The sequence below is a fragment of the Dictyostelium purpureum genome (genome assembly GCF_000190715.1).
Source record: "Dictyostelium purpureum unplaced genomic scaffold DICPUscaffold_308, whole genome shotgun sequence".
Lineage (NCBI taxonomy): Eukaryota > Evosea > Eumycetozoa > Dictyosteliales > Dictyosteliaceae > Dictyostelium > Dictyostelium purpureum.
Genome location: NW_003519644.1, coordinates 1 through 23,565, shown reverse-complemented (window position 1 = coordinate 23,565; position 23,565 = coordinate 1). Strand labels below are relative to the sequence as shown.

General features: G+C 25.4%; 9 protein-coding genes across 9 annotated transcripts; 3 read left to right on the top strand and 6 right to left on the bottom strand.

The window, feature by feature from the left end:
• Nucleotides 1-77: 77 nt before the first annotated feature.
• Nucleotides 78-1,146, bottom strand: DICPUDRAFT_156595 (uncharacterized protein; the record flags this gene model as incomplete). The annotated part of the gene is made up of 3 exons (XM_003291887.1): nucleotides 78-166; nucleotides 305-597; nucleotides 713-1,146. 3 exons carry the CDS (start codon nucleotides 1,144-1,146, stop codon nucleotides 78-80), a joined length of 816 nt encoding a protein of 271 aa, XP_003291935.1.
• Nucleotides 1,147-1,669: 523 nt separating this feature from the next.
• DICPUDRAFT_82589 (uncharacterized protein) lies at nucleotides 1,670-3,697 on the top strand (the record flags this gene model as incomplete). Its single annotated transcript, XM_003291892.1, has 1 exon — nucleotides 1,670-3,697. The coding sequence occupies one exon, from the start codon at nucleotides 1,670-1,672 to the stop codon at nucleotides 3,695-3,697; it is 2,028 nt and encodes a 675-aa protein (XP_003291940.1).
• A 553-nt stretch (nucleotides 3,698-4,250) lies between these two features.
• Nucleotides 4,251-6,972, top strand: DICPUDRAFT_50145 (1,4-alpha-glucan branching enzyme). Its single transcript, XM_003291891.1, has 4 exons — nucleotides 4,251-4,280; nucleotides 4,714-4,965; nucleotides 5,035-5,150; nucleotides 5,222-6,972. Exons 1-4 carry the CDS (start codon nucleotides 4,268-4,270, stop codon nucleotides 6,890-6,892), a joined length of 2,052 nt encoding a protein of 683 aa, XP_003291939.1. The 5' UTR covers nucleotides 4,251-4,267; the 3' UTR covers nucleotides 6,893-6,972.
• Nucleotides 6,973-7,224: 252 nt separating this feature from the next.
• Nucleotides 7,225-7,941, top strand: DICPUDRAFT_82587 (uncharacterized protein; the record flags this gene model as incomplete). The annotated part of the gene is made up of 2 exons (XM_003291890.1): nucleotides 7,225-7,234; nucleotides 7,307-7,941. 2 exons carry the CDS (start codon nucleotides 7,225-7,227, stop codon nucleotides 7,939-7,941), a joined length of 645 nt encoding a protein of 214 aa, XP_003291938.1.
• A 190-nt stretch (nucleotides 7,942-8,131) lies between these two features.
• Nucleotides 8,132-13,190, bottom strand: DICPUDRAFT_82586 (uncharacterized protein; the record flags this gene model as incomplete). Its single annotated transcript, XM_003291886.1, has 3 exons — nucleotides 8,132-12,204; nucleotides 12,284-12,951; nucleotides 13,027-13,190. The coding sequence occupies 3 exons, from the start codon at nucleotides 13,188-13,190 to the stop codon at nucleotides 8,132-8,134; spliced, it is 4,905 nt and encodes a 1,634-aa protein (XP_003291934.1).
• A 5,682-nt stretch (nucleotides 13,191-18,872) lies between these two features.
• On the bottom strand, nucleotides 18,873-20,235 carry DICPUDRAFT_92775 (uncharacterized protein). The gene is made up of 3 exons (XM_003291885.1): nucleotides 19,887-20,235; nucleotides 19,376-19,812; nucleotides 18,873-19,301 (listed from the first exon to the last, which is right to left on the bottom strand). Exons 1-3 carry the CDS (start codon nucleotides 20,061-20,063, stop codon nucleotides 18,968-18,970), a joined length of 948 nt encoding a protein of 315 aa, XP_003291933.1. The 5' UTR covers nucleotides 20,064-20,235; the 3' UTR covers nucleotides 18,873-18,967.
• A 642-nt stretch (nucleotides 20,236-20,877) lies between these two features.
• On the bottom strand, nucleotides 20,878-21,687 carry DICPUDRAFT_39776 (uncharacterized protein; the record flags this gene model as incomplete). The annotated part of the gene is made up of 2 exons (XM_003291884.1): nucleotides 20,878-21,353; nucleotides 21,435-21,687. 2 exons carry the CDS (start codon nucleotides 21,685-21,687, stop codon nucleotides 20,878-20,880), a joined length of 729 nt encoding a protein of 242 aa, XP_003291932.1.
• Nucleotides 21,688-21,903: 216 nt separating this feature from the next.
• On the bottom strand, nucleotides 21,904-22,595 carry DICPUDRAFT_39798 (uncharacterized protein; the record flags this gene model as incomplete). The annotated part of the gene is made up of 3 exons (XM_003291883.1): nucleotides 21,904-22,203; nucleotides 22,275-22,348; nucleotides 22,427-22,595. 3 exons carry the CDS (start codon nucleotides 22,593-22,595, stop codon nucleotides 21,904-21,906), a joined length of 543 nt encoding a protein of 180 aa, XP_003291931.1.
• Nucleotides 22,596-22,933: 338 nt separating this feature from the next.
• On the bottom strand, nucleotides 22,934-23,565 carry DICPUDRAFT_39778 (uncharacterized protein; the record flags this gene model as incomplete). The annotated part of the gene is made up of 4 exons (XM_003291882.2): nucleotides 22,934-23,001; nucleotides 23,082-23,192; nucleotides 23,265-23,327; nucleotides 23,401-23,565. Coding segments are annotated over 4 exons (407 nt in total), but the record flags the coding sequence as incomplete, so codon positions are not given.

The following is a 23,565-nucleotide window of genomic DNA, read 5'->3' as shown; positions in this document are numbered from 1 at the left end:
TTTGATTTTCATTTTCCGAATTTTTTTTTTTTCTGTGTATAAACATCGTAATGTTGCCTTTATTTAGTTTATTATAATTAAAAGAAAAGCGATTGATCATAAGTTGGACCTTGAAGTAATTTCCAGCTATTTGGGGTTTTAAAAGTTGGTTTTGGTTCATCATTATCTAATTTTAAAATTTCATTTTTTTTTTTAAAATTGAAAAAAATTAAAAAATTGATTTTAAATTGAGAAAAAAAAAAAAAGGATTAATATAAAGTTTATATAAAACAAAATGAATAAAATATTATTAAAGTTGTGTTACCTTTTTTAATTAAAATATAGATTTGATATGCCATTTGTAAAGCTTCAACAGTATTATAACCTTCAGAACAAAATAAATTTACACATAAAAATGATGGTCCATTTGATGAGTCGCTATTTGTATTTAAATAAATTTCTTTAGCTAAACCAGTCAATCTATTACTGAGATGCATTAATTCGCCACCAAATTCATTGGATGGAATTTCAAGTTCCATTTCTGGGATACCATTACTATTAACTTTATCAATTGTTTCTTTTGATGTTGTATTTGATTTAATATATCTAATTTGTGGACTAGTTATTTTAAAAGAAAAGTTGTTAGTAATTATTATAATGAAATGATTTTATTGCTTTTATTAATTGTTAATTTTTTATTATTGTTTTGTTATTTTATTTTACTATTTCATACCCAAATAATTGTGAATCAACTCTTTTATTTGCATTACTACTTGAAATAAATATAATTTCTTTAAATTCTTCGGTTTTTATCCAATTTAATAATGGCTTTGAGAATTTTGAGAAACATCCATCAATAATTGGTGATCTTTGTTGAACTAAAGTGATCAATGGAAATTGAGAAGATTGATAGACCTCAATACTAGTTGAAAGTACACCTTTATTATTATTATTGTTATTACCGTCTACTGTATAGCAATCATTACCAACAATTGGTATAACATTCTCATCTACAATAAATCCAACTCTTTTGAATTCAAATGAACATATTAAAACATCTATTGTTAATTGACCAATATTACCTAAAGTTAATGAAGGCCAAATAATTTTATTATCTTTAAATGAAATTTGGTTGTTATTGCTTTTATCTTTATAAAAAAATGGCATTATTTGATTAAATATTATATATTAATTTTTGGAATTAAAGGAAAAAAATAAAAAAATTTAAAAAAATGTTTTTTTTTAAATTAAATTTTAAAAAAAAAATTAAAAAATTTTAAAAAAAATTCAAAAATAAAACAAATATATAATATTTGTATTTAACAAATAAATAAATAAAATTTTTAAAAAAACTATATATGTTAATTTAAACACCATTGTAATTTTATTTTATTTGTGAAAATTTTCACTTTCCTCTTTATAAGTTTGTCAATCCAAAAAAAATCAAAATTTCGATAATTAAAAAATATCAACACAACACATATAAAATAGATTGTTATAATAAAAAATCAACATATAACAAAATAAGATATTTTAAAACAAATAAATATTTTCTGATAATAATTTTTTTTATAAAACCACAAAAAAAATAAAACCTAAACAATACACAGCACAAAAAAATAAAACCCAAAAAAAAAAACCAAGATATTTTTTTTTTTTTTTTTTATCATTTATTTATATATTCCAAAAAATGGAGGAGAAAAATAACCAACTATCAGAAAGAACATATAAACTATATAAATCAGTATTCAATAATATAGTTTTATCAAATATAATTTTTAGATATGTAGAAAGATGGAATTATACCTGTTTAAGCAACTACTATCAATTCGAACGATATGCATATAAGTTTCAAAATGACCATGTAACCAAAGCAATATTTAAATATAATGACATCAAATTAGAATGGATTTTAGCACATGATAAATGGTTATTATTCAAAGATAAAGTCAAAACTGGATCTCATTTTAATTTTGGTGGTGTTACTGAAGAAAGCTTTAAAAAACTATTGGGTGTATTAAATTTAAAGAATCCAGCATGTACAAGATTATTCAACACAGACTCTGAAGGCATTATTCTATTAATGGAAGGTTTTTATTTCAATAACGAAGAAGATTTAAAGCGTCTTGGTTTTACAACAACTTATTCATACGACATAAAATGCTCATTAAATATATTTGACATGTCAATCTTAAAGAACAATATAGATTTTTTAAAGATCATTTTAAATGAATATCTCAAAAGTGTCAAAGATATAAACAAAAAAGAAAAAGAAAAAGAAAAAGAAAAAGAAAAGGAAAAAGAAAAAGGAAAAGAAATAGATTCTGCTGGTTCATCAAGCAGTTCAGATAAAATGGTAGGCCCTTTCCAATTTAATGAAAGTGAACTTGTTAGGAAATTATTTGCTTTTGGTGATTTAGAAATGATAAAGTATCTACATGGGCAATATGGCTTAAATCTTGGTCATTATTATAACAACTTATTATATTGGGCTTTATTATCACCACATAGAAATAGTTTAGTCACATTTCTTTTACATGAAGCTGAATATAAGATCCCCACCGAGTATCCCGAAAGATATAGAGATTTCTTCGAAAATCTTTTATTATTGGACTACAAGCTATTTAAAAAATTAGTCAAGCTTGGTTCACCAGTATTGTTAACAACTAAAATTCCATACCACTACTTTGAGAAAATTACATCAACCATCCCATTCAATGATCAATTAAACTATATACTCACATTGGTTCACTGCTTTTATATCGAGAAAAAAGATGAAAAATATCAGTCAATGCTAAAGAAAATGAGAACCTTAACCAAACACAAAGAAATGATTAACCCAAAACCCTTTGAATCATTTAATGCAAAAACAGAAATTTCAAATGGAAAAGAAAGTATTTTTGGAGATTCATTTAAAAAAACAACCGAACCAAATACTAATAAAAGATCATCCATTTTTGGTTCATTTTTTGGGAAAAAACCTACAACCACAACCACAACCACTTCAGCTACCACTACCACTACAACCACCACTGCAACCACCTCTGCAACCTCAACCACCTCAACTAAACCTACACTACCTTCTACCACTTTCACCGCTAAAATGTCCTTAAAAGACTCACCATTCTTTTCATCATCTAAAAAGGACAGCAAATACTCAAGCTATTTAAAAGTCGATTATGAAAATTTCAATTTAGAAAGAGAAATTAAAAGAGTATTTATTTTCGAGTTTTTGACAGATTATGAAGTCACTCATCAAACAGAGTTTTTAGATTCATTAATTTTCTTTATTGGCAAATTTGAAGATTTCAACTTACTAAATAATCTAATTACCTATAGTCCTGGAATCGAACAACAAATTAAAGAAACCATTGTAAAATTTTCGACTCAATATGCATTTGTAAATTTATTAAAATTCTCTGTCAACAATAACATTTTACCACATAAATTTGGCATCAAACATCTCTACTTTACATATAGATATCCCGAATTTGTACCAGTTGAAAAACATTTGGAATTAATTAGATTTTTAATTACAAATGCTCAAGTTGATAAGAAAACCATTGAAACTTTAACAACCAGTTTACGTGAATATCACATTTATTGGAAAACTCAAATCTCTTTTGAAAGAAACGAAGAAATAAAAGATATTATCAGAGGTTTTTCAACATCAATTTCAAATCATCGTACTGTTGTCGCCTCCCCTGATCAACAATAAAATTAATAATGTAAAAATAAAAATAAATAATAAAATAATAAATTTAATATAACAAAAATTAAAATCAATATAAAAAACAGTTTATGAATTATTTAATTTTTATAGTTTATTTAAATTTATATTTATATTTAAAAAAAAACTTTATTTAGTGTTGTGTGGGAAATTAAAAAAAAATAAAAATAAAAAAATAAAAACGATAATTATAGGTTTTGATAAAAACTATTTTTTTTAAAAAATTTTTTTCGAAGTTTTTTTATTTCATTTATTTATTTCATTTTAAAAATATAACTTCAATAATATTATTAATTCATTTTTTTTATTAACACATTTTTGGTGTATGTATATATATATTTGTTTTTTTTTTTTTTTGGGCCATTTAGAGCACATTACAAGCTTCCCCCCAACAATTTTTTTTTCTTTTTTTTTATTAAATTTTATTTTTTTTTAATTTTTTTTAATTTTTTTTTTATTTTTTTTTTAAAATTAATAATAATTTTTTTTTTTTTGAACACAGATTTTAATTTACATTTCATGTTATAGTAATAATAATTGATTAAATTATAATACAAAATGACAACCAAGAGTAAGATATAGCAAATCTAATATAGAATTTCAATACCACACCCACACGCCCAAAGATATAGAAATAACAATAAATAATAACACCAATAATTTTTTCATAAAATCTATAATATCATAATTACAACGAAAATTAAAATTTTTTTTTTTTTTTTTTCAATAACATCATTCATGTTTTTTTTTTCTCCGACAAAAAGCATATGATATTTTTTTTTTTATTATTTTATTAATTTTTTTTAATTTTTTTTTTTTATAATAATCAATAACTATGCACACAAACCAATAATGATTTTTTTTTTTTTTTTTCTCCTATAATTTAATATAATTTATTAATAAATCTTTTTTTTTTTTTTTTTTTTTTTATAAAAAATTACGCAATTAATTTTTTTATTATATAATCAAATAATCAAATAATAATTTAATAATTATGACAAAAGTTGATTATAGCAAAGCTACAGATGGGACCAAAGTAATTTCTGATGACCCATGGTTAGAACCATATGCCGATACTTTAAAAAGAAGATTTAGCCATGTACAAAATACAATAAAGAGATTTGATGAAAATGAAGGTGGTTTATTAAATTTTTCAAAAGGTTATGAATATTTTGGATTTAATGTTACAGCAGAAGGTGTTCAATATAGAGAATGGCTACCATCAGCCCACGAAGTCTATTTAGTTGGTGATTTTAGTAAGTACACATAGTTTATTTAAAGTTTTAAATTACTTTTATAATAACATTTTATATTAAATTTTTTAGATCAATGGAGTAAAACTAGTCATAAATTAAATAGAGATGAATATGGTAGATGGAGTATTTTTATTCCAAATGACCAAAATGGTAATTGTCCAATCCCACATAAATCTAAAATTAAAGTAAGTATTAAATAGAAATTATCATTAAAAATAAAATATAAAATATTAATTTTTTAATTTTTTTTAAATAGATTTATTTAAAGTTAGCAAATGGTAATTGGGATTATAGAATCCCAGCATGGATTAAAAGAGTAGAACAAACTAAAGAGAATCCAGTATTTGATGGTGTATTTTGGAATCCACCAGTTAAATATCAATTCAAACATAAAGCACCATTACCACCAACTGATTTAAGAATTTATGAAGCACATGTTGGTATGTCTAGTGAATTACCAGAGATTTCAACTTATACAAAGTTTAAAGATACAGTATTGCCAATGGTCAAGGAGCTCGGTTATAATGCTATTCAATTAATGGCAATTATGGAACATGCTTATTATGCTTCGTTTGGTTATCAAGTCACCAATTTCTTTGCCATTAGTAGTCGTTTCGGTACACCAGAGGAATTAATGGAAATGATAGATACAGCTCACGAAATGGGTATTTTAGTATTGTTAGATGTTGTTCACAGCCATGCTTCAAAGAATGTATTGGACGGTCTTAATCAATTGGATGGTTCAGATCATCATTATTTCCATGGTGGTGGTCGTGGTAATCATGATGTTTGGGACAGTAGACTTTTCAATTATGGCTCATGGGAAGTAATGAGATTCCTTTTATCAAATCTTCGTTTCTATGTTGATGTATATGGTTTTGATGGCTTTAGATTCGACGGTGTAACTTCAATGATTTATTATCATCACGGTTTAGCTCCAGCATGTTCTTATGGCGACTACTTTGGTCCAAATGTAGACGAAGATGGTTTATCATATCTTACTATGGCCAACGAAATGCTTCATCGATTAAATCCAAATATTATTACTATTGCAGAGGAAGTTACCGGTTTAGCTTGTCTTTGTCGTCCAGTAAGTGAAGGTGGCGGTGGTTTTGACTATCGTTTAGGTATGGGTATTCCAGATAAATGGATAGAGCTTGTTAAAGACCAAAGAGACGAAGATTGGAATATGGGATCAATTGCTCATATGCTTTCAAATCGTAGATATAAAGAAAAGAATATTGCATATGCCGAGTCACACGATCAATCATTAGTAGGTGATAAAACTCTAGCTTTTTGGTTAATGGACAAAGAAATGTATTTCCATATGTCAACTCTTCAACCAGAAACTCCAATTATTGACCGTGGTATGGCCCTCCATAAAATGATCCGTATTATTACTTCATCACTTGGCGGTGATGGTTATTTAAACTTCATGGGTAATGAATTTGGACATCCAGAATGGGTCGATTTCCCACGTGAAGGTAATAATAATTCGCTTCATCATGCTCGTCGTAGATGGGATCTCTACAAGGATAAATTACTTAGATACAATCAATTACGTCAATTTGATATCGCTATGAATCGTTTAGAGGAAGAGTGGCATTGGTTAAGCTCTGGACAAGCTTTTATTAGTTGCAAACATGAAGATGACAAGGTTATTGTATTCGAACGTGCTGGTCTCATCTTTATTTTTAATTTCCATCCAAACAAGAGTTTTTCAGATTATAGAATTGGTTCTGGTGTTGAAGGTAAATTTGTTAATGCTTTAGATTCCGATCGTGAAGAATTTGGTGGCCATTGTAGAATTGGTAAGGATAATTATCACTTTACAGAAAATTTCGCTTGGAACGATAGACCATATTCTCTCAAAATTTATATTCCATCAAGAACTTGTTTAGTTTTAAAAAAAGTTTTAGATAAATAAAGTAAATAAATAAATAATCACAAATTAAATTAAATTAAATTAAATTAAATTAAATTAAATAAAATAGATATGTTAAATATAATATTTTTTTTATTTGTTTTTTTTAAAATCCCATATTTTGTTTATTATAATAATAAAAGATATTTTTATGTCTTTCAAATAAAGAATTTTCCTTGGATTAAACCTAATCCATAGATTTTTTAAATAAAAATTTTTTTTTTTTTTTTGTTTTTTTTTTTATGAAGTTTTTTTTTTTCCAAAAAAATTTTTATCTAAAAAAATTTTTTATCTAATTTTTTTTTTTAGAAAAATAAGATTTAGTTTTTTTAAAAATGAAACCAGGTATAGTAATACTCGTATTTTTTTTATTTATTACAATAATAAATTGTGTTCCAAATTATTATTATTTTAAAGTTATAGATCAAAATGGAAAGGAAAAAAATGATGTGGTAGTTCTAAACGATTGTATTAAATATAATCATAATAGCTCATACATTAGAATACAAAAAGTCATGGATGATATGCCAGAATATAAAATATCTTTTTTTAGAGACTCGGGGTGTTCTAGTTTAAGAGAATATTACAATTTTACATGCCCAGAGCATGGTAAAAAAGGAATTATTAGTCCCATAATGGATGTATATTGTTTTAATAGTTCCTATCTACCTTTTAGTTATTTTACAGTTACAGTCCAAAATACGACCTGCCCCACATTTAATATTAGTTTAAATAGCAATATTACATCATCTTGTCCTAATTATCAATATTTTAGAGCAACCCCGGTGGAGCCATTTTTTAATTATTTTACCATAACTTATTTCCATAATAATAAAAAAAATTATTTATCTTTTATGTGTACAAGACAAGGGGTTTCTGTTTTTTCTATCGGGCAAGAAAATATTATGAATATAATTTGTGGTTTTACTGAAATTGTATTAGAAACAGAAGAGCCAATACCTCTGGATTCAAGGTCATCAAAATTAACAAATGAAAAAATAATTTTAACATTGGTTTTAATACTATCAATTTTTACATTTATACCAATGTGAACAAATAGATACAAATAGATACAAATATATATAAAATATAAAAAGAAATATAAATATAATAAATATAAATTAAATATAAATAAATAAATAAAAAAATTAATAAATAAATAAATATAACTAATAATAAATAAACATATAAATATTAAATTAAATAGAGTTTTTTTTTTTTATTAACACACTTTTATTTTGTTTAGAAGAAATCTTTTTGAGCATCGTCTAATTTTGATAAAATATTTTCTACATTTTCATTTTGTGCATAGTTATTTATTAAATTACTATGATCATCTTCATTATGGTGATTTGCAACTTCTTTTTCTTTTAGTTTTTCTATTTTCGACTCAAATTCTTTTGCTTCGTTATCCAAGCTGGTCCATTCGTCAATAATTCTTACAGCATTTTCGAGTTTTGGAGTTTTGGTGAGAGGATTATTACAAAGATCGATTGTTTTAGCTTTTGCTTTTGATTCTTGACTGCACCAAGTTTCACACCAAAGCCATTCTTGTGGAAGACTGTGAATTCTAACATAGTGTTGTAAATAGTTTGGAAGATCTTGATCAAGATTTGCTAAACTATTTGGGTCTTTACTAAGTTGATCATAGGTAGCCCTAAGTTGATCACCAGCAGCTAAACGACGGAAACGAACTAAATCTACAACGTAAAGAGCAGAGATATGATATGGACGATCACCAAGATGAGATCTCCAATAACCTTGTTTCCAGAATCTAAAACCTTCAGTATCTTTGTTTGAATCACAGAAAGGAGTGTAACCTAAAGAGGCTCCACGGAGATCCATATCCCAAAGTTCTTTCATGTCAGTACGTACAACTTGATCAGCGTCAACAAAAATAATTTTTGGTACATTTAGGGGGAATAATACATCGAGGAATAAAATTTTGTAACTCCAAATAATTCTTTGTTTTTCTGTTTGTTTACGTAACCACCATGGCCATTTATATGTGACTAATTCGTATTCGAAACCGTACTCTTTAGCCATTTGTGGAATGAATTCTTTAAATCCTGGTGAGAGATAGTTTTTAAGGAACCAGAATTTAACTGGTGATTCTGTATTTTTGGTGACTGATAACATCATAATCTTTAAGAATCTTTCATAGAGATGACCACTTGCTACAGAGAAGATATGAATTGTATCTAAATTCTTTTTATTGGCAACTTGCTTTTTAGAATCATCATTCTTATTGAATAAATTTGAAAAGAAACCGTTGGAATCGTTCTCTTTATTCTTTACCTCTTCAGCTTTTTGTTTTTCATACTCTTGAATTGGTTGTAAGATTGGAGTTCTCTCTTGACCTTGTTTACGTTGAACATAGAGGGATGATTGTGGTTGGAATAAACTATCAATAACAACTGTATGGTATGGTACCATTTCACCATTTGCTTCAACAATATTCATAATATCTGAGGATCTACCTTTTGCTAAAGTTAATTTCCAAATACCTGGGTTTGATTTCAATTGATAGTAACCATAGTTGTTCATAACAATGGTATCTTGGGTAACTTTATTTTGAGTGGCAACAGGATTTAAAAGAATTTCTAAACCGGCTGGAGCGGCATCGGTACTAACATCATTGCAGCTACCTTCAATAACAATATTTTCCAATTCAAAAACAGCATATAGGACTTGTTCTTCGCCTAAATCCTTCAAACGAATATTATCAAGATCGTATTTGGCGATGATTGGTTGTACCAACCAACTTGATGGGGCATCTAAGGCTAATGTTAAAACACGATCCTCTGGAATATTTGATGTAACTCCTAATGGTTGATTAATAAGTTGACCTGTTTCTTCACTAAATTCATTGTCTAGTTTAATAACATATGTATAGAAGGTTTTTAATGGCATTTCTGATACTGATACTGGTGGATTTAATACTACATCTACTGCAATGTTTAGTTTATTTGAAAATTCTTGAATCATTGGTATTAGTTTTTGTGAAACCTTATTGAATGGATTGATGACTAAAAAGAATTTTAATGGTGAACTTGCAGCAGCATTATTATTTGATGGTGAATAGGTGAATGAGGTGGAAATTGAGCTTGGAATTCTCTTTCTGATGATTGATGATCCTTTATAATGATATCCAATTAATGAGCTAATTTTATTAATCAAATCGCTATAGTTGATAGATTTACCAGTTAAGAGTGAGTCTTCTTTTAAGAGATTTAAAATATCATTTGCTTTCTTTGATTCCATGAATAAAGCCAAGTTAAAGTCTTTGAAGAAGCTTTCGACATTTTCGTATTGTGGTGGGGTGATGATTTTACCATTTACTAAAATTGAAACTGGGAGTTTATTGGTGCTTTGAAGATTTAAATATTCTCTTGAGGTTTTGGCAGCTTGTTTGAAAAGGTTATCGGCTTGACTAACCCAGATATCACTAAGGGGAATTGGAAGTTTATAAGATTCAATTAATTCTTTTAATGTTTTAATTGAGTCGTATTTAGCAACATCTGATTGAATATCTTCAAAGAGTTTGATCATAATATCGTTGGTGACTTCTTTTTTATAATGTTTTAAAATTGAAACCAATTTGCCTAATGTGTTTTGAGATGATGATGTTAAAGTTTCTTGATTTGATGGGTTTGAAATGAATGCAGCTCTAGCATTTTTGTATGATTCTGATGAGGAGATTTCTTTTAATAAATATAATGAAACTTCTCTTGTGTTATATTGATCAAAATCACCAACAACTTCAATTGTAACTGTTTTTTCTTTTTCTGGATCTTCTTCGGTGTCTATCTCTTTATCTTGAATAAAGAAAAGCTGTTTCTTTAAAACATTTTGAGCTTCTACTTCTTTAAGTTGATTCTTTGAGTTTGTGATAAAGTAACTATAGTTTGAAGAGAATAAAATTGGACTATATTTTTCAAGAGTTGGGATATTGTTTTCACTCCAGTAATCGGTATCTAAAGTGATAGTTTTGTATAATTGGAATGAGGAAGCATAGCTATTTGGTGTATCAACGATAATTCCTTGTTTATAGAGTGGTTTAAGACGTTCAAATTCATCATAGAGAGAAACTAAAAGTTGTGATGAAAATTGTTCTGGAGAGGTGAATTCAATTGGAATACCATTTAAAAATACCTGTGGGAATGAATTGAGGGACATTCTTTCGATAAATAGGTTTGATGCTTTTAATAAATTATTGTATTCATCCGATTGGAGTCCTTGGTTAAGTGATCTGAAATTTGAATGCATTTGATTTATGACAGCATTAAAAGCAGATTGTAAAACTGAACGGGTGACGCCATCTTCACTTGGAGTATATGCTTTCTTGAAGTAGTTGAGGGCATTGATGAAAAAGATGGCACCACGGTTACCAATATTTGAGTTTTTAAAGCCTAAAAAGACTTTTGCAATTTCTTCACCAGAGACATATCCATTTTCTCTTAAATAACGAGCTCTTACACTATTTTTGTTTGTGTTAAACACAATGGCAAATCTAGTTGGAATATTTGATTGAATCATTGATTGAAGTTCTGGTAAAATTGAGAGGGTGTTTAATTCGTTCCAGTCTAAAACAATAACGGTAGTTAAAAGATTCTTTCTGAAAAAGATGTCTGTTGGTTCGGTTGATTCTTTACTTAATGAATTTAATGAGTTTTCCCAAGAATTATAGGTATAGTCCATTTCTAAACTATTTAATGGGAAAATAATATGTTTACCAACAGCTTGTGCCTCTTCCTCATTGTTTGGGTAAAATTTAATACGAATTGGTGTTACGTCTGAACTTTGAGCAATGATTTGATTAACAGTTTCTAAAGAAATTGGACCAACTGATTGAATGGTTGAGGCGGATTCATATTCTTGTTGGATGATATTTGTAAGATCGAATGGATTTAAGTCATCTACGTTAACAGAACGACCATTTAATAAAAGAATAGTTTCGGTAACTGGAATTGATTTTTGGTTTGCTTCAATTTGTTTTTTGAGGGTTTCATTAACTGCAGTTTTTGAAATGTAAGATGAAATTGTTGGGAGTTTTTGAGAAATTGTTTTTAATGTTCTAAATGGATCATTTGATGATATAATCTTTTGAGCACTTTGAATACCCAAATCTTTTAATTCCCAGACTTTAAGTTCTTTGGCTTCTTGGCTTTTGGCTAATAAATATGATCTAAATGTTGATAGTTTTGAGGTTAAATCTGGCTTTCTTTTTTGTAATTTATGGAAATTAAAACCACTAACATCTTCATTTGGAATACTAATAACAGTTTTTGATTTACCACTATCAGTTATAATATCTAAGATTAAAAAATATTAGTTTTTAGTTCTTTGTAATTTTATTATGTATATATATATATATTAGATTTAACTAATTACCTTTTTTAATTGCAGAATCATCCATAACTTTATATTCTAAATTTTTAATTGATAACTCGTAACCATAGCCTTGAAGATTAAACTTTTGACTTGATTCTTTTATGATGTATCTATAGCAATAAATTATTTTACCCATTTTTGAAAATTGTTTTAATTTGGGATGTACTAATTGGAAGAATTCGCTCTTGATATCAGCATACATAATAACTATTGGAGTGTTATCAATTGCGGAAATACCTGATGAGATTGGGTAAATATGGTCAAAATCGAATATTTTTAATTCTTCATCTTTTTCTTCATTAAGATCAGCGCCGTCTTGAGATTTTGAATTTTGAGATAATGATAATAAAAACTGATCATTAATTTCGCTTGCATCAGAAATTGATTTTCCCTTTACTTGAACCCATCCTTTTTCATTAAAATTCTTTTGAGATAATGACAATTGTCTAAAAGTCTCGACTATTGGTGAATAAGTTCTCATTGATAATTCGACATTTAAAAATTCTATTAAATATTTGGTACTTGGTAATAAAATTTCTTTAGCAGTATTGATTGTTAAATCATAGTTGATTTTATCTGTAATATTACTTTTATTTTCGATACTCTTTTTATTGAATTCTTCTATAAATTTCCAAAATAATAATTTATCTTGTTTTGAAAAAAATTCACTTTATATTTTTTTTGTAATAAAATTAGTAAATATTTTTTATAGTTGGCTTTTATTGTTTAAATATCTATCTTACCTAGCTTCAATATAATTTGGAGTATCACCCCAATTTGAAACTAAAGATAATTGGATTAGCTTTGAATCGAATGAAGTAGTTGCTTCATTTTCATCACCTCTAATAGAGGAAATGTTTATGAATAATATTAATAGTAATATTAAAAAACTGATTTTTTTAATCATTTTTTAATATTATGTTATATTACTGTTTGGTTTATTTTTTTATTGTGGTGTGAAGTGTCATCAAAAAAAAAATTAAAAAAATTAAAAAAATTTTAAAATTATTGTTTTTTTTTTTTTTTTAAAAATTATTTTAATATTTGTGCAATTTTCATCATTAATATAAATAAATAGTCCTTTTATGTCATAATATTAATAAATAAATAAATAAATAAACAAAGGTTTTTAATGATAAAATAAACCTTTTTTTATTTTTTTTTTATTTATAGCTTTTTAAATTATATATCCAGTCCTTTTCATTTAATAAATCAAAGAAATCTGAAAAGAAAGGAAAACTTTCGAGAGTTGATTTACTACCAATAAAAATTATTTTCACTTTTGCTCTTGTAAAAGCTACATTCATTCTTTTCCAATCTTTCATTAGTTCACCAATTTCTTTTTTATCATTTGATCTAACAAATGATATTATTATACAATCTTTATCTTTTCCTTGAAATCTATCCACTGTTAATATATCTAAATTTTCAATTGAGCTAAATTGATTTCTTTTTCCAATTTGTTGTGATTGAGGTGAATTACTATTACTACTACTACTAAGATGATTTATAATTGAGTTTTTAATATATTTAATTTGAAAACGAATTGGAGTAATAATACCGATTTGATCTATTGATATCTTAAGGTCATTTTGTAAACAATTCACCAATTTACCAATTATATCTGCTTCCATTAGATTATAATAAAAATCACCCACTTTATTCTCTTTTGAATTTTCCAATTCGTCGGTATTTATAAAAATCACATTTTGATTTGGATTGCACACCAAGAATCGCCAATTCTCTGGATCATTTAAAATAGAGCTATTATTAAACATTTGGATGATTTTATCTTGGTTTGGTTTAATTTGTAATTTTGAATTTTCAATGGTTTGACTACCGCACTTTAATCTATCGTTGTAAATGAGTTTATTGGAAAGTAACATTATATCTTTACACATTCTGTATTGGTAATAAAGATTCGAAATTGCAGAGGGATGTTGACTAGCCAATACTTTAAAAAGACTTGTGTCAAGACCTAGTCTATCAGCTTCTTTATTATTTACAACCGGTGGTAATTGATAGTGATCACCTACTAAAATAAATGATTTTGATAAAAGTAATGGCCCTATAGTCATAGGTTGGGAGAGTTGTGAGGCTTCATCAATGATACAGTAATCAAAAGTATGTGAGTTGAAATATGGATGATTTATTCCTAAACACGTTGTGGCTACTAAGATTTGATCATCTAAAATCTTTTTTACATCGGTAATATCTTTGAAATGCTTAGTCTCTAAACAAAATTTATGAAGCTGAGGATTAACTTGATTTAATGAGCTTGCTAAACGAAGTAAATCTATCATTGGATATTTTTCTACAACCTTAAGTAAAAGATGGTCTAGCGAAGTATGTGTAAATGATGCAAGCAGAACTCTTTTCCCCATTTTCCAAAGAATATGAATAAGTGATACTATAGTTGTTGTTTTACCGGTACCAGGCATTCCTAAAATTAATGAATAATCTTTGCATGATAAACTTTTCACAATGGCTCGAATTTGATCTGTATTTAAATGTGGATAGTCTTTCTTGAAATCTATAGTTGCTAAAAAGTTTTCTTGTTCTATTTTAAAAAAAGTTGGGGTTTCATAGTCTACAATCAAACTTCTAGTTCTACTATTTTCTTTGAAAAATAAATTAAATAGATTTGATTTGATAATAGCTAAACCTGACAACTGCTCATCAATATCAATTCTCCATTTTAAAATTTTATCATTTAATTTGTCTTGTTTTTGATTTTGATTTTGGTTTTGATTTTGATTTTGATTTTGATTTTGATTTTGAATATAATTTTTTTGAATTTTAACATAATTATTTAAACCTCTATTGTGACTAAATGAAACATTTTCATTTTCATATTCAATATGAATAATTGGTTTGCTTTTTGATTGGATGCCATAATATTCTATATCTTGTTTGTATTTAGATGGATGATTTTCTAAATCAAAAGAAAGAGATGGAGGTTCACTAATTTTCTCTCTGCAAGCAATTGATATTGAATCAAATGTAATTGATGACACCTGGCCGGCACCCACACCATAGCATGATTTATTTTCAATAGAAATAATCATATAGTTTCCTTCTGCCACTAATGAACTTGACATCTTTTCTGGGTCAACTTGGAACGTGTATATATATGATAAATTTGATTCATTAAATTCTTCACTGATTAATATAAGATCACCTAAGCATGTACCATTATTCTCTGAAAATTTTACTGATCTTGTCCAAATTAATTTTCTAGTATTACTTTTAACTTCACTTTCTAGTGTAATAATTCTTAAAAAAAATAAATATTAATATTAAATTTCAATAAAAAAAAATTTAAAATAATAAATACACACCTATTCCATCGTTTTAAATATTCAATATGATTTTGAGTTAAATGATCGGTTTTATCTAAAAACAATTTCCCTAAATTGCTCGAAATCTCATTACCATTTTCGATAGCCTTATGATATAATACACATGGTTCCAAAGCATAACATTTGCCACATGCAAATGGTTCTTGTAGCATATTTGGCAATATAGGATTTGGTTTTAATAATGGTCTTGAATTTAAATTTAAAAAATATGCCAATATATTTCTTCCAATAAATAATGATCTTATTTGATTTCTTTCAAAAAGAATAGGATGTAAAATACCATATTGTTGACCACTTTTATTCTCTTGACTTTTTAAATAATACAATAAACCAAGCTCAATATCTTGATCTATTAAAAAAAATAATAGTTTATTAGTATAATTGTTTATTGCTATTTAAAATTATTTTTCCTATTTATAATACAAACCATATCTATCATTCATTAAAAGTGTATAAATTAAAACTTGTGAAGTATGTGAGGTATATGGTACTTCATATGGTTTCCCAGTTTTTATTTCAAATGGAACATTGAGATAACAAATTGTATCATGATTTTTTTGTTTTTGATTCTCTCTAACTATTTGTTTGAATTTGGGTGATTTTTTATATTTGTTTACAACAGGTGATTTTTTGTTGATGGGTTGATCTTTGGTGAGTTTAATTTCAAATGATGAATCAATTTTTCCTTTTAATCCATACATTATAGACCAAATGTTTTCTTCGATTTCGAGTATATTTGAAATTTCTAAATGCCATTTTTCACCATGAATTTCAATCAGATTCTTTTTAGCAGCTATATTTTTTGGTTTGATGAATGTTTTGGCCCAATAGTCGATAGTGGCTAACCAAGGTTCTATGTGTGTTTTGGATGACTCTTGAGTTTCACCCAATGAAGATAACCCAATTTGAAAATTTGGTTTACTGAGGACTTGATCTTTAAATCTATTGATATCACTCAAAGTGAACGAGTTATTCTTTAGGCATTCTTGAAATATTTCATGAACAATTGAACCGAACATTGGCACTGTACTTGCTTTACTATTCCACCTTAGCTGTTCTTTTAATAAGGATCTACGAGCGCATGAAAAACTACCACCCAACTCTGTACCCGTGATTAATATATCTGGATGTAACACTAATAAATTATTTTGATTGGTTATTACTATTTGACCATCTTGATCAAATTCACCAATAACATTACAAATATCACCTGATTTAATTGGTGTAACTACCCATTCTTCTAACAATATTATTTTTTTATCTGATTTACTTGTTTCACTATATCCCAATAATGTTTTCTTATGAAATGGATTTTTACTAGAAAATGTAACTTCATAATGAACATCAATAATAACAATTCTTTCATATTTATTGTTTGTTGTTGGGGTTGTTGGGGCTTTTGATGATGGTGATGTTGTTGATGTTGTTTTTAGATTAGGGCTTGTTGTATCTTGTTCATTAAAATATCTCATCAAATTATTTCTTTTATCTTGAGTGCCGCCACTATTGTTTGAAAAGACTCCTTGTGTTGGTGAGAATTGTAACGGTGTACTATTGATACCCTTTGGTTTAAATGGCGAGTCAAATGATGGTGTACCTGGTGACTCAAAATGTATATCAAGCAATGGTGATTGTGGCAATTGAAAATTACTGTTTGTTGATTTGTTGGACATAAAGCTAAATGTTGGCGATGGTGTTAATCCATTATTATTATTACTATTATTATTATTTTTATTATTATTTTGTTTTAAAGGTGAGGGTGTATCAAAGGTAAAATCATTACCAAAGAATTCTTCGTCCTGTGGAGATTTTTGGGAATTTGGAGTTTTGATTCTATTATTTATTTGAGGTGAAAGTATTGGTGATATTGGTATATTTTGTTTCTTTGGGGTTGTAAATTTATAATTAACTGGTTGGGTTGGTGAAATTGAGTTTATTGTTGACTGGCTATTACTTATACTGCTATTATAATTATTATTATTATTTTTATTATTATTCCCAAGTAAATTTTGTTTTTTATCATTTAATTCTAATTGTGATAATGACTCGGTTGTAATCACAGAATCATTTCTCTTCAAACCAAAAATTTCCATACCTTCAAATTCATCTTCATCGATGCCTTCAAATAAATCTTTCTTTTCTTCACCATTATTTTTATTAACTATATTTTTTTTATTTCCGTTATTATTACTGTTATCTAAACAACTATTTATATGATTTGATATTTTTGTTGCTGTTGCTGTTGTTGTTGTTGTATTTTTACTTTCATAATTACTTATTTCTTGGGTTATATCATCATCTATTACTATAAAATCTGTTTTTTGTTCTAATTTTATTGGGGAGTTTGAAATTTTGTTTTTCTTTAGCTGGATTAATTGAGTTGGCGATTTATTATCACTATCAATATCGTAAACTAATCTCTTATTTTTATTTTTAAAGAAATCTGATAATTCTGAATCTGTCGAGTATAAACTGTCTTTTTTAATACTATTATTGGATTCGATTTTCTTTTCAAATTGGGTTGGAGTATGAGATTTTGGTGGGTGTAATTGCTGAGATGGCTTGTTATTATTGATACTGCTACTAATACTATCATTTTTAACAGGTGATGGTTTTTTTGATAGTGGTGTAGGCTGTGAACTTTTTTGTTTTGTTTTGCTACCTGAAGATCTTGGAGATTTAGTACTTGATGATTTTGGTGATTTGCTTTTATTACTTGAATAATAATTAAACAGGCTTACTTCCTCATCTTCCTCTTCTTCAGGTTGAAACCATAAATCAATTAAGGTTTTTTGGTTATTGCTATCTGATTTTTTTGTTGGTGATAATAGTGTTTGTTTCTTTTTATCATCATTTGAACTACTCATAGATACTATTATATAAATCTATTTAATATATATGCATAACAAAATATTATAGTTATTATTATTATTATTTATTATTATTTTTTTTTTTATCTCTATTATTTATTTATATATTTATCTGTGGCGCTATTTAAATTAAAAAATGAAAAAAAATTTGAAAAAATTTTAATAAAATTGGGAAATTTTAATTTTTAAAAAAAAACATTATAAATTAATTTTTTTTTTAATTTCAAATCCCACCAAAGATAATTGTACCGAGTTTTCCAATAATCATCCTATTTGCATTCTCCATCAATAGATATTAGTAACTGTAATTTTTAAAAATTAAAAGTAAAAAAAAAAGAAAAAAGCTTTCTATCCTTTATTGTTATAAAGATTTTAAAAAAATTTAAAAATATACATTCTCTTTATTATATAATTATTAAATATTATTTATTATTATAATTATTATTATTATTTTAATCTTGTTTTTTACGGTCATTATAATTATTAATTGTTCTTAATCTATTTACATTCCTATTTCTATCGGATTCTAAAATAAATGAGTCAAACTCATCTTCCTCTTCATTATTAATTGAATAATTGTTACTATCGTTGATTGTATTGTTTCTACGATTTGTAGTTTTATTATTACTATTATTTTCATCAAAAATATCATTATTGCTATTAAAACTATTATTGTTGCTGTTATTACTAACATTTCTATGATGTGTTGTTTTGTTATATTTATCATATACTATGACCTCTTCTTCTTCTTCTTCGTCATCTTTTTCCTCCTTTGTTTTTACTGGTCTAAAATTAATAGAAATATAATATGTTAATAACCTATATACATATAAATCACAATTTAATGAGTTTATACTTACTCATATTTAACATCCTCTTTCTTTAAAAACATATCTGTTAACTCTTTAAATTTAGTTTTTGCTGCTTCCCCAAGTTGGTTAAATTTCACTTTGAGATCTTGAAAATCCTCCTCAATGAGTGAGAAGGTACTTGGACCATCTTCCTCTATTTCATCATCATCATCATAGCTGTGTTGACGGTATTGTTGTTGTTGCTGTTGTTGCTGTTGTTGTCTTTGTTGTTGTTGTTTTCTTTGAAATTCATAAAAACCTTCACGGTCCTGTCTTAATCTTTCTTGTCTTAATGCTTCTAATGATTGTTGTTGAGATTGGTTTGATCTATTATTACCATTATTAAACAATGATGAAAAATCTTCGTCATTTCTTAATTGATTAATAAATAATTCATTCTGTAACATTCTAGCTAAATCTTCATCCTGTTCTATTTGTGCAACATTCTAAAGAAAATGAAAAAAAAAAACTAAAATTAATATTTATTATTATTATTAAAACTACATTATAAGGATTGTACATGATCAGCTTCTGGATTTTCATTGATTGGTTTTTCACCATTCATTTCTAATAAAGTATCTATTGTTTTTTCCATATGACCCTTGTTTTGTCTTAAAACTGTTTCAATGATTTCTTTATCGAAATCACCAAAAATACTTTGTAGTTCTTGAATTGCTTGTTGAAATGGGACACTCATTTTATATTATTTATAATTTATTATTTATTATTTATTATTTTAAAGTAACAATATATTGTTAATATTTTGTATTTTGATTTTATTTACTAAAATTATTATTTTTACTATTTATTATTTATTATTTATTTATTTATTTATTATAGGACTTATTGCTATTTAATTTAAATTATTTATTAAAGCAAATATTGAATTTTTGAAAAAAATAAAAAAATAAAAAAAATAATAAAAAAATTTAAAAAAATGTTAATTTTAATTAAATAAAAAAAAATAAAAAAATAAAATTAAAAAAAATAAAAATTAAAAAATAATAATAATAATAATTTTTATTATCGTTCTATCTCTGGTTTTTTTTTTAATAAAATAAATAAATAAAATATATAAAAAAAAATTAATAATTGAAAAAAAAAATAAATAATAAAAAATAAATAATCTATGAAGTTTATTTGTTATACAGAGTATAACGCTTATTATAAAGCATATAATTCATTATAGTTATGATAATAATTTTTTTATTATTTGCAAATTGAGACATTACAAATTATAAACATTTAATAAAAAATAATAAATGATACTATTTAATATTATAATTATTAGTAATATTAGTATTGCATTATTTTTTTAACCCAACACCCACACACAAAAAAAAATACTCTAATCAAGATTTCATTTTTTCCAAAAAAAAAAAAACTAAAGATATACAAGATTTTACTTGATGTAGCGTGATTAAAATTATTATATTAAAATATTGTAATTTTATATTATAAATGTATATTTATTTTTATTTTTTTTAATTATCTTTATTTTAGTTTATTATTTATTTCTTTTTATTTGAATTTACATTATTATAATAACCACTACTTTCATGAGTATGCTTATTTTGATGAATTTTATGAATTTGTTTCATAGCATTATCATATTCAAATTTTAATAAATCATCAATTTCTGAAGAATCACGAATATAGAAATATTTACCAATTGGATGGTTTATTATGATTGGGAAGAGATATGGTCTAAATATTTTTTCAATAACATTGTACCAAATGAAACCTAAAATAATACCAACTGAGGATCCAATAATAACTTGTTTTGTAGTGTGATAATAAAGATGAACTCTGGAATATGCGACAGCGGCTGCTAAAAAATATAAGGATGCCAACATAACTTTTGGGAATAATGAAGATCCAAATCTAATTCTCTTTTTTAAATAAAACAATGTCATTAAAACTGCAAAGAAAAACATAAATTGACTATGACTTGATGGCATACCATAGCTTTGTTTTTTTAATTCCTCTATTTAAAAATGAATGAATGAATGAATAAATTAATAATTTATTTAAAAACTTTTAAATAATAATAATGTATATATCCTACTCCAAATAGTTGGTCTATGTTCTTTAATTGATTTTTTAAGGACATAGTTTGTACATTCACTAAATAATAAACCTAAAAGAATTGAAACGGTTCTAATATCTCTTCTAAATAATATTAATGTGAGGACACCAATGGCAATAGCAATTGGTACTAATGTAATATAAGCATTTAATAATCCATATGGATCATCATGCTGATAATGAACAGTTGTTAATTCTACAAATGTCAATGCTGTATGAACTTCTTCGTTCATTTTCCGATTGTTTTTGTTTTTTTTTAGAGTTTAAAAAATAAAAAAAATAAAATTTAAAAAAAAAATAAAAAACTTTTTTTTTTTATTTTTTCTGAAAATTTATAAAAAAAAATTATTTATGAAAAAACTATAAAACTATAAAATATTATATTTTATTTTAATGTATAAATAACTCTTAAGTTATCTTGTTTATTTTGTTTTTTTTTAATTGAATATTTAAACATGTAAATGTAAATGTTCAAAATCATTATAGCTGTCTACTTCTTCATGTGCTTTTGATTCTTCAGAGATGGTTGGAGACTGTACATTTTCTTCAACTGATCCTTTAACACAAATTACATTACATTCAGCATGTTCCAATATATATCTTGAAGTTGAGCCAATAAATATTCTTTTTATTGGTCCCATTCCTCTTCTTCCAACAACCAAATAATGAATAGATTTCTCGTTTGCTGCTTTAATAACTGCTTCACCAACATGATTACCATGCCCTAACAATGCTTTAACATTTTGTACCTTTTTTTTATAAAATAAAATTAATTAATATATACATTTTTTTTTTTTTTTTTTTTTTTTTTTTTACATACACCTAAATTCTTTGCAAATTTTGCTCTATTAACCAAAATTGTTTTATGTTTTCTTTCAATTGCTTTTAAAGTTTCTTTTATTAATATAATACTTTTTAATTAATATTAAATAATATTTTTAAAAAAGTTTTGTATTTATTTAAATTAGTTACCTGCAACAATAACAGCGGACATAGCAGAGGAAGGAAACGTAATTGGGTCTTCTGCAACCGAAATTAAATAAAGAGTATCCTCCTCCTTTTTGAATAAGTGGTTTACAATCTCCTTAATACTTTCTTCAGTATTTGAGCTATCATCAACTGCAATCATATAATTTACCATTTTGTCTATTCTTATAATTATTTATTTAAATTAATAGTTTATTATAATGTTTTTATAATTGAAAAAAATAAAAAATAAAAATTCTTCTATTTGAAGATGAAAAAAAAATTAAAATTTAATTTAAAATTAATAAAAAATAAAAAAAGAAAAAAAAAATTAAAAATTAATTTTTTTTTATAAAATTAAAAATAAATTATAAATTAAAATAAAATATAAAATAAATAATAAATTAAAATTCAAATAATATAAAATTTATAGTTCCAATTTATTTTTTTATATTTAATTATTAATTGATGATGTAAATAAATCATTATTGTAAACTACACAACAAAAGATTTTTAATGAAGTTTAACTTCTCTGGTTAATTTACTTGACCATGGGCAGAAGATACAACCTGGTAAGAAAGCTATATGTATTAAAAAATAAAAAAAAATTAATAAGGGAATAAAGAAAAAAATAAAAATTATTTGTATTTTTTTAACATACCACCACAAGCCTCATCAAGATGATCTTCAACGTATTGAAGGTTAGCGTCACATACTTCAATAGCCATTTGGAAAAAGGAAGTTTGATCTGGATCTAAATGGAAGCTGTAATCTAAATAAAAAATAAATAAAAAAGTTAATAAATCCCCATTTTATTTTTTTGAATAAAAAAAAAAATACATACGTGGGTTATAGTCTTTACCAGTCTTTTTAATTCTTCCCAATACGTGTACTTCATTTTTTTCCTCTATTTATAATAGAAATATTGTTTTTGTTAAAATTAATGAACTTAATAATAAAATTATTATTCTAGCACATACCTCCTGATAAAATGTCCCTTGCCATTTTAATTTTCTTTGGGTCAGTTAATTTGAATACAAAGTCATGATCGCTTTGATGTGTTTTAAAAGCAAAGTAAGCCTCTTCAGCAGAAACAAAAGCAGAGAATGTAAGTAAAATTACAAGGAAAGCAAGTAATAATTTCA